This window comes from Oncorhynchus masou, chromosome 12 (genome assembly GCF_036934945.1).
Source record: "Oncorhynchus masou masou isolate Uvic2021 chromosome 12, UVic_Omas_1.1, whole genome shotgun sequence".
Taxonomy (NCBI): Eukaryota; Metazoa; Chordata; class Actinopteri; order Salmoniformes; family Salmonidae; genus Oncorhynchus; species Oncorhynchus masou.
The window spans coordinates 94,847,043-94,857,217 of record NC_088223.1 but is presented as its reverse complement, the minus strand read 5'-3'; the positions used below and the strand labels follow the sequence as shown (position 1 = coordinate 94,857,217).

Below are 10,175 nucleotides of genomic sequence, written 5' to 3'. Positions count from 1 at the left end.
ATATATTTACTTACTTGGATAGGTTCTCCAACTGCCTCCATTTTCTGGGTCCTTAGAAAAATGAAATAATGGGCAATCCTCCCGAAGTTACTGGTGGTAGCAAAACACAGACTGACTTTGATCTTCCAACATAGCGCCTGGTTCGGTGGCTAGGTGATTTGTGGCAAAACTGCAAGCCCTCTATAGCCATTAAATTCTACTGTGCAAATATACAGTGCATTATAAGGAAATAATGCACACTCTAGAATGCCCTTCCAGCCAATCAGAAACAAGTATTCAACAATGTCATTGTATAACATATTTAAGTGATAAAGCCGGTGTTGAGGATATTGTGACAATATATCCTCCAAACAGTGGAGCAGGTTGAGAGCTTCCTTGGTGTCCACATCACCAAACTATCATGGTCCAAACACACCAAGACAGTTATGAAGAGGGCACGACAATGCCTATTCCCCCTCAGGAGACATGAGGCATGGGTCCTCAGATCCTCAAAACGTTCCACAGCTGCACCATCGAGAGGTTGCATCACCGCCTGCTATGGCAACTGCTCGGCCTCTGACTTCAAGGCACTACAGAGGGTAGTGCGAACTGCCCAGTACATCACTGGGGCAAAGCTTCCTGCCATCCAGGACCTCTATACCAGGCGGTGTCAGAGGAAGGCCCTAAAAACTTCCAAGGACTCCATATGTCATGCGGTACCGGAGCGCTAGGTCTAGATCCAAAAGGCTTCGTAACAGCTTCTAAGCCCAAGCCATAAGACTCTTGAACAGTTAAATGGCTACCCGGACTATTAGCATTGTCCATCCCCACCTCCCATTTTTACACTGCTGCTGCTCTCTCTCTATCATCCATGCATAGTCACTTTAACTCTACCTACATGTGCATATTACCTCAATTACCTTGACTAACCGGTGCCCCTGCACATTGACTCTGCACCCGAACCCCCTGTATATAGCCTCGCTATTGTTATTTTATTGTTGCTCCTTAATTAGCTGTAACACATCTGGCTGTGATTGGAAGTCCCATAGGGCGGCGCACAATTGGCCCAGCGTCGTCCGGGTTTTGCCGGTTTAGGCCGTCATTGTAAATAAGAATTTGTTCTTAACTGACTTGCCTAGTTAAATAAAGGTTAAAACGCTGCACGAATCAAAGCAGTGGAGCCGAGTGTTGTGATTCAAAACTTTAGTGTTCAAAACAATTGATCTTGGGGCGACTGGGGAAGCGGGGTCATGTCATGCATTTACACTATTTATAAAATGGTGATATGAATATATATACTTTTAGTGTGAACATGTCCAAATGATCCAATAGATTATAATTTTCTGGTATAGAGATGGATGTGCAAAAACAAAAGTTGTAATATGCTCCAAGCCCCTACCACCCACCTTTACACAAAGCCCCACCCACCCATCTTCACACAAAGCCCCACCCACCCACCTTTACACAAAGCCTCACCCACCCACCTTTACACAAAGCCCCACCCACCCACCTTCACACAAAGCCTCGTCCACACACACACATACAGTGCCTTGTGAAAGTATTCATCCCCCTTTTTTTTATTTTTTGGGCATTTTTCCTATTTTGTTGTATTACAACCTGTAATTTAAATAGAGTTTTATGTAGTGGACATACACTAAATACTCCAAATTGGTGAAGTGAAATGAAAAAATTACTTGTTTCAAAAACAAACAAAAAAACTCACAAAAAAAGTAAAAGTGGTGCATATGTTTTCACCCCTTTGCTATGAAGCCCCTCAATTAGATCTGGAGAACCAATTACCTTCAGAAGTCACATTATTTAACTAATAATGTCCACCTGTGTGCAATCTAAGTGTCACATGATCTGTCACATGGTCTCACTATATTTTCACCTGTTCTGAAAGGCCCCAGAGTCTGCAACACCACTAAGCAAGCAGCACCATGAAGACCAAGGAGCTCTACAAACAGGTCAGGGACAAAGTTGTGGAGAAGTAAAGATCAGGGTTGGGTTATAAAAAAATATGCAAAACAGGTTATATAAAAAAATCCAAAACTGAGCACCATTAAATCCAATATTAAAAAATGGAAAGAATATGGCACCACAACAAACCTGCCAAGAGAGGGCTGCCCATCAAAACTCACAGAAAAGGCAAGGAGGGCATTAATCAGAGGCAACAAAGAGACCAAAGATAATCCTGAAGGAGCTGCAAAGCTCCACAGAAGAGATTGGAGTATCTGTCCATAGGACCACTTTAAGCCGTACACTCCACAGAGCTGGGCTTTATGGAAGAGTGGCCAGAAAAAAAGCAATTGCTTGAGGAAAGAAATAAGAAAACATGTTTGGTTTTCGCCAAAAGGCATGTGGGAGACTCCCCAAACATATGGAAGAAGGTACTCTGGCCAGATGAGACTAAAATGGAGCTTTTTGGCCATCAAGGAAAACGCTATGTCTGGTGCAGACCTAACACCTATCATCAACCTGAGAATACCATCCCCACAGTGAAGCATGGTGGTGGCAGCATCATGCTGTGGGGATGTTTTTTCATCGGCAGGAACTGGGAAACTGGTCAGAATTGAAGGAATGATGGATGGGGCTACAGGGAAATTCTTGAGGGAATCCTGTTTCCGTCTTCCAGAGATATGAGACTGGGAAGGAGGTTCACCTTTCAGCAGGACAATGACCCTAAGCATACTGTTAAAGCAACACTCAAGTGGTTTAAGGGGAAACGTTTATTTGTCTTGGAATAGCCTAGTCAAAGCTCAGACCTCAATCCAATTGAGAATCTGTGGTATGACTTAAAGATTGCTGTACACCAGCGGAACCCATCCAACTTGAAGGAGCTGTAGCAGTTTTGCCTTGAAGAATGGGCAAAAATCCCAGTGGCTAGATGTGCCAAGCTTATAGAGACATACCCCAAGAGACTAGCAGCTGTAATTGCTGCTAAAGGTGTCCCTACAAAGTATTGACTTTGGGGGGGTGAACAGTTATATCATCAAATCAAATTTATTTATATAGCCCTTTGTACATCAGCTGATATCTCAAAGTGCTGTACAGAAACCCAGCCTACACACGCTCAAGTTCTGTTTTTTTGTCTTATCTCTTAAAATATTTTGCATCTTCAAAGTAGTTGGCATGTTGTGTAAATCAAATGATACAACCCCCCCCCAAATATATTTTCATTCCAGGTTGTAAGGCAACGAAATAGTAAAAATACAGAGGGAGGGGGAGACTTTCGCAAGCCACTGTACATGCAATAGGCTGCACTTCTTTAGAATTATGAAGCCTTGTAGATTGAGTCATTGAGCTGCAGTGAACCATTCATTATGAAGCCGTGTAGATTGAGTCATTGAGCTGCAGTGAACCATTCATTATGAAGCCGTGTAGATTGAGTCATTGAGCTGCAGTGAACCATTCATTATGAAGCCGTGTAGATTGAGTCATTGAGCTGCAGTGAACCATTCATTATGAAGCCGTGTAGATTGAGTCATTGAGCTGCAGTGAACCATTCATTATGAAGCCGTGTAGATTGAGTCATTGAGCTGCAGTGAACCATTCATTATGAAGCCGTGTAGATTGGGTCATTGAGCTGCAGTGAACCATTCATTATGACGCCGTGTAGATTGAGTCATTGAGCTGCAGTGAACCATTCATTATGAAGCCGTGTAGATTGAGTCATTGAGCTGCAGTGAACCATTCATTATGAAGCCGTGTAGATTGAGTCATTGAGCTGCAGTGAACCATTCATTATGAAGCCGTGTAGATTGAGTCATTGAGCTGCAGTGAACCATTCATTATGAAGCCGTGTAGATTGAGTCATTGAGCTGCAGTGAACCATTCATTATGAAGCCGTGTAGATTGAGTCATTGAGCTGCAGTGAACCATTCATTATGAAGCCGTGTAGATTGAGTCATTGAGCTGCAGTGAACCATTCATTATGAAGCCGTGTAGATTGAGTCATTGAGCTGCAGTGAACCATTCATTATGAAGCCGTGTAGATTGAGTCATTGAGCTGCAGTGAACCATTCATTATGACGCCTTGTAGATTGAGTCATTGAGCTGCAGTGAACCATTCATTATGAAGCCGTGTAGATTGTCATTGAGCTGCAGTGAACCATTCATTATGAAGCCGTGTAGATTGAGTCATTGAGCTGCAGTGAACCATTCATTATGAAGCCGTGTAGATTGAGTCATTGAGCTGCAGTGAACCATTCATTATGAAGCCGTGTAGATTGAGTCATTGAGCTGCAGTGAACCATTCATTATGAAGCCGTGTGGATTGAGTCATTGAGCTGCAGTGAACCATTCATTATGCCACTTGGGATATACTGATGTCTGATCTGGCTGTTCACCCAATAAAAATACACACAAAACAACAACAACTTGAAGGGTCACCAAAGTGTCTGATGATTAGGCTCCTGCCAATAAAAGCATGAATATCAACAAGAACAGATTGTCAAAGTTTATTCTATAACTTGGTTTAAAAATGATTACACAAATATAAAGATAAACTGTATTTGAAAACACATGCATATATAAACATGATCAAAATACTAAATAATAGTTCTGAGTATCTTATTATTGAGTTGTTCTAAGGTGATACACAGACTACAGGCAGACAAACATACGATGGACAGACATACTATGGACAGACTACAGGCAGACAGACAGAACCTTCACGCAGACAGACTACAGGCAGACAAACAGAACAACAGACAGGAAATAGGGTTCCATACACCTAGTATCAATACTGTATTATAAAACACATAGTATCAATACTGTATTATAAAACACATAGCATCAATACTGTATTATAAAGCACATAGCATCATGCATAATAGGTTTGCTTTAATTTACATGGTGTATGTGTGTTCTGTAGGGTTGTGTGTTAAGGCAGTGTTTACACAGGCAGCCCATTTCAGAATTTTTTTTTCACTAATTGGTCTTTTGACCAATCAGATCATCTCTGAAAAAGATCTGTGATAACATCAGGTGTGATTGGTCAAAAGACCAATTGGTGGATAAAGTATCAGAACTAGGCTGCCTGTTTAAACGCAGCCTAACTGTCCCAGACTGATGTAACATTCTGTCCTATTATTATAGCTACATACAAATACATACAAGTATTGACACCTCTTGACTTTCTCTACATTTTCTTGTTTTACAGACTGAATTCTGAAAGGATTAAAATGTAATGTTTTGTCACTGGTCTACACACAATATCCCATAACATCAAAGTGGAATTATGTATTTAGCATGTTTTACAAATTACATCAAAGTGGAATTATGTATTTAGCATGTTTTACAAATTAATACAAAATAAAGAGCTGAAAGGTCTAGAAGTATTCTACCCTTTTGTTATGGCAAGCCTTCATATGTTAAGTATTAAGAATGTTCTTAACAAGTCACAAAATAAGTTGCATGGACTCACTCTGTGTACAATAATAGTGTTTAACATGATTTGTAAATGACTATCCCATCTCTGTACCTCACACACAGTTATTTGTAAAGTCCCTCAGTCGAGCAGTGAATTTCAAACACAGATTCAACCACAAAGACCAGGGAGGTTTTCCAATGCCTCGCATAGAAGGGCTCCTATTGGTAGATGGGTCAAAATAAAATTTAAAAAAGCAGACATTGAAAATCCCTTTGAGCATGGTGAAGTTATTAATTACATTTTGGATGGTGTATCAATACATCCAGTCACGACAAAGATACAGGCGTCCTTCTGAACTCAGTTGCCAGAGGGAGCAAAGCACTCAGAGATTTCACCATGAGGCCAATGGTGACTTTAAAACAATTAGAGTTTAATAGCTGTGATAGGAGGATGGATGTCCTTGACTGAGGATGGATCAACAACATTGTAGTTCCTCCACAATATTAACATAAATGACAGAGTGAAAAGAAGGAAGCCTGTACAGAATAAAAATATTCCAAAAATGCATCCTGTTTACAATAAGGCACTAAAGTAAAACTATAAATATAAATATGGCAAAGAAATTAACTTTAAGTCCTGAATACAAAGTGTTATGTTTGGGGTAAATCCAGCACTTAATATTTTCAAGCATGGCGGTGGCTGCATCATGTCATTGGTATGCTTGTCATCGGCAAGGACTAGGGAGTTTTTTTAAGGTAAATGAAACAGAAGAGCTAAGCACAGGCAAAATTCTAGAGGAAAACTTTTCTTTCCAACAAACACTGGGAGACAAATTCACCCTTCAGAAAGACAATTACCTAAAACACAAGGCCAAATCTACATTCGTCTTGCTGTTCCTGAGTGGCCGATTTAACAGTTTTGACTTAAATCGGCTTGAACATCTATGGCAAGACTTGAAAAGGTTTGTCTAGCAATGATCAACAACCAGAGCTTTCAAAGGATAAATGGGCAAATATCCAGGTGTACAATCCAATCCAGGTGTACAATCCATTTGTTGCCTTCAACTGAAATGTGTCTTCCGCATTTAACCCAACCCCTCTGAATCAGAGAGGTGCAGGGGGCTGCCTTAATTGACATCCATGTCTTCGGCTCATGGAGAACGAATGCTCAGGGGCAGAACGACAGATTTTTACCTTGTCAGCTTGGAGATTCGATCCAGTAACCTTTCGGTTACTGGCCCAATGCTCTAACCACTAGGCTACCTGCCGCCCCAGTTCATTTAAACCACTCTTAGTTAGCCAGAAATATTCCCAGCTCTAATCGCTGATTATAACATGAATACTGACAGTTGAAGTCGAAAGCTTATACACCTTTATATACATTTAAACTCAGGTTTTCACAATTCCTGACATTTAATCCTAGTAAAAATTCCCTTGCTGTACAATTCCATGTTAGGATCACCACTTTATATTAAGAATGTGAAATGTAAGAATAATAGTAGAAAGAATGATTTATTTCAGCTTTTATTTCTTTCATTACATTCCAAGAGGGTCAGAAGTTTACATACACTCAATTAGTATTTGGTAGCATTGCCTTTAAATAGTTTAACTTGGGTCAAACGTTTCAGGGAGCCTTCCACAAGCTTCCCACAATAAGAATTTTGGCCCATAACATGATGCTGGTGTAACGGAGTCAGGTTTGTAGGCCTCCTCGCTCACACACACCTTTTCAGTTCTGCCCACAAATTTTCTATAGGATTGAGGTGAGGGCTTTGTGATGGCCACTCCAATACCTTGACTTTGTTGTCCTTAAGCCATTTTGCCACAACTTTGGAAGTATGCTTGGGGTCATTGTCCATTTGGAAGACCCATTTGCAACTAAGCTTTAACTTCCTGACTGATGTCTTGAGATGTTGCTTCAATATATCCACATAATTTTGCTGCCTCATGATGTTTTGTGAAGTGCACCAGTCCCTCCTGCAGCAAAGCACCTCCACAACATGATGCTGCCACCCCCGTGCTTCACGGTTGGGATGGTGTTCTTCGGCGTGCAAGCCTACCCCTTTTCCCCCCAAACATAACAATGGTCATTATGGCCAAACAGCTCTATTTTTGATTCATCAGACCAGAGGAACCATAGTCTGGCTTTTTTATGGCGGTTTTGGAGCAGTGGGTTCTTCCTTGCTGAGCGGACTTTCAGGTTATGTTGATATAGGACTCATTTTACTGTGGATAGATACTTTGTACCGGTTTCCTCCAGCATCTTCACAAGGTCCTTTGCTGTTATTCTGGGATTGATTTGCACATTTTGCACCAAAGTACATTAATCTCTAGGAGACAGAACGCGTCTCCTTCCTGAGCATTATGATGGCTGCGTGGTCCCATGGTGTTTATACTTGTGTACTATTGTTTGTACAGATGAATGTGGTACCTTCAGGCGTTTGGAAATTGCTCCCAAGGATGAACCAATTTTCTTGGCTGATTTATTTTAATTTTCCCATGATGTCAAGCAAAGAGGCACTGAGTTTGAAGGTTGGCCTTGGAATACATCCACAGGTACACCTCCAATTGACTCAAATGATGTCAATTAGCCTATCAGAAGCTTCAAAAGCCATGACATAATTTTCAGGAATGTTCCAAGCTGTTTAAAAGCACAGTCAACTTAGTGTATGTAAACTTCTGACCCACTAGAATTGTGACAGTTATATTGTGACAGTTATAAGTGAAATAATCTGTCTGTAAGCAATTGTTAGAAAAATTACTTGTGTCATGCACAAAGTAGATCTCCTAACAGACTTGCCAAAACTATAGTTTGTTAAAAAGAAATTTGTGGAGTGGTTGAAAAACAAGTTTTAATGACTCCAAACTAAGGGTATGTAAACTTCCAACTTACAAATTTCAAATTCAAATCTTCCACTTTGACATTACTGAGTATGTTGTGTAGATCGTTGACTATTAAATGCATTTTAATCCCACATCGCAACACAACAAAATGTGGAATAAGTCAAGGGGTGTGAATACTTTATGAAAGCTCTGGATGTATGTTATAACTGGTAAATTCTATTACAACTGCTGATGTGGAAGAATATTCTGTTCATCTCTCATGCCTCACAATTTAGCAGCCTGCAAGTTAAACAACACGTTGAGAAATTGTACCACTTATAAAGAAGATTGTTTGTTGATATATGTAGGCATAACTAACAAAGATACATACTTATGGGAAGGGAAAGGCAGGTGTGAGGTATACAGGGATGAAAGGCAAACTGAAGATTCTCTCTCCTGTGAAAGTGAAGGAGGGAGGGAGAAAGGAGGAGGGAGAGGAGAGGGGGAAGCAGAGAGGGATAAAGAGGAGAGGGGAGGAGAGAGAGAGAGATCGAGGAAGAAAACACTAGCCACATTCCTCAGTACCACATAATGTATCTCCCAATCTCCAGTCGTCAAGGGCCACAGTGTCACATCATGTATTGCTCTATCTCCTGTCGTCAAGGGCCACAGTGTCTACTGGGTTACATCCTGGGAAACCAGCCAATCAGTGGCCAGCTAAGTTCAAGGGAGACAGGTAACACCCAGGAGAGGAAGTGGAGGGGCGGAGTCTGAGTCTCGTTCCCTGTTGTGTAGTCTATAACCCATCAAGTCAGTTCATTATGTACTACTGTTGTGTAGAGTCTATAGCCAGGTGTGTGTGTCTATAGTGTGTGTGTGTGTGTGTGTCTATAGTGTGTGTGTGTGTGTGTGTCTATAGTGTGTGTGTGTGTCTATAGTGTGTGTGTGTGTCTATAGTGTGTGTGTGTGTGTGTGTGTGTCTATAGTGTGTGTGTATCTATAACCAGAGAACAGTATCCATGTCACTCAGGAGGTCTGAGCTCAGGGCTTCCTGGATGCTGGGCATTAGCTCCTCCCCATCGGTAGCCATGCACACCCCTGGGCCTGCCTCCAGGAATGCCATTGGCTGGCCTGCTCCAGAGTCACCTATCACAGCACATAATACAGTCATTAGGATGTTGTGGATGTTGCTAGAGCTCCAAGATGTAACCCCAGAGATTGAGTGCATTCATTTACACAGAGTACAACAAATGAACAACACCTTCCTAATAGTGAGTTGCAGCCCCCTTTTGCCCTCAAAAAAGCCTCAAATCGTCGGGGAATGGACACTACAAGGTGTGGAAAGCCTTCCACAGGGATGCTGACCTTGTTGACTTCAAATGCTTGTTGTGTGAGGTTGGCTGGATGTCCTTTGGGTGGTGGACCATTCTTGATACACACAGGAAACTGTTGAGTGTGGAAAACCCAGCCTGGCACCTACTACCATACCCTTTTCTAAGGCACTTAAATATTTTGTCTTGCCCATTCACCCTCTGAATGTCACACATACACAATCATTGTCTCAATTGTCTTAAGGCTTAAAAATCCTCCTTTAAACTGTCTCCTCTCCTTCATCTACACTGATTGAAGTGGATTTAACAAGTGACATCAATAAGTGATCATCGTTTTCACCTGGTCAGTCTATGTCATGGAAAGAGTGTTCTTAATGTTTTGTGCACTCAGTGTAAATTATTGTGACTATGGTAACCTGTCAGTGTATATTAATGTGACTATGGTAACCTGTCAGTATATATTATTGTGACTATGGTAACCTGTCAGTGTATATTAATGTGACTATGGTAACCTGTCAGTGTATATTAATGTGACTATGGTAACCTGTCAGTATATATTAATGTGACTATGGTAACCTGTCAGTGTATATTAATGTGACTATGGTAACCTGTCAGTATATATTAATGTGACTATGGTAACCTGTCAGTGTATATTAATGTGACTATGGT

At 41.1% G+C, this 10,175-nt stretch overlaps 1 protein-coding gene across 1 annotated transcript in view; it reads right to left on the bottom strand.

The window, feature by feature from the left end:
• Nucleotides 1-4,424: 4,424 nt before the first annotated feature.
• The window catches only part of LOC135551090 (transcriptional coactivator YAP1-like), a 32,807-nt gene continuing 27,056 nt past the window's right edge, over nt 4,425-10,175 (bottom strand). Inside the window, exon 8 of the mRNA XM_064982497.1 lies at nt 4,425-9,321. Within this exon, the coding sequence (XP_064838569.1) occupies nt 9,173-9,321 (149 nt within the window). The 3' untranslated portion in view covers nt 4,425-9,172. The remainder of the gene's footprint in view (nt 9,322-10,175) is intronic.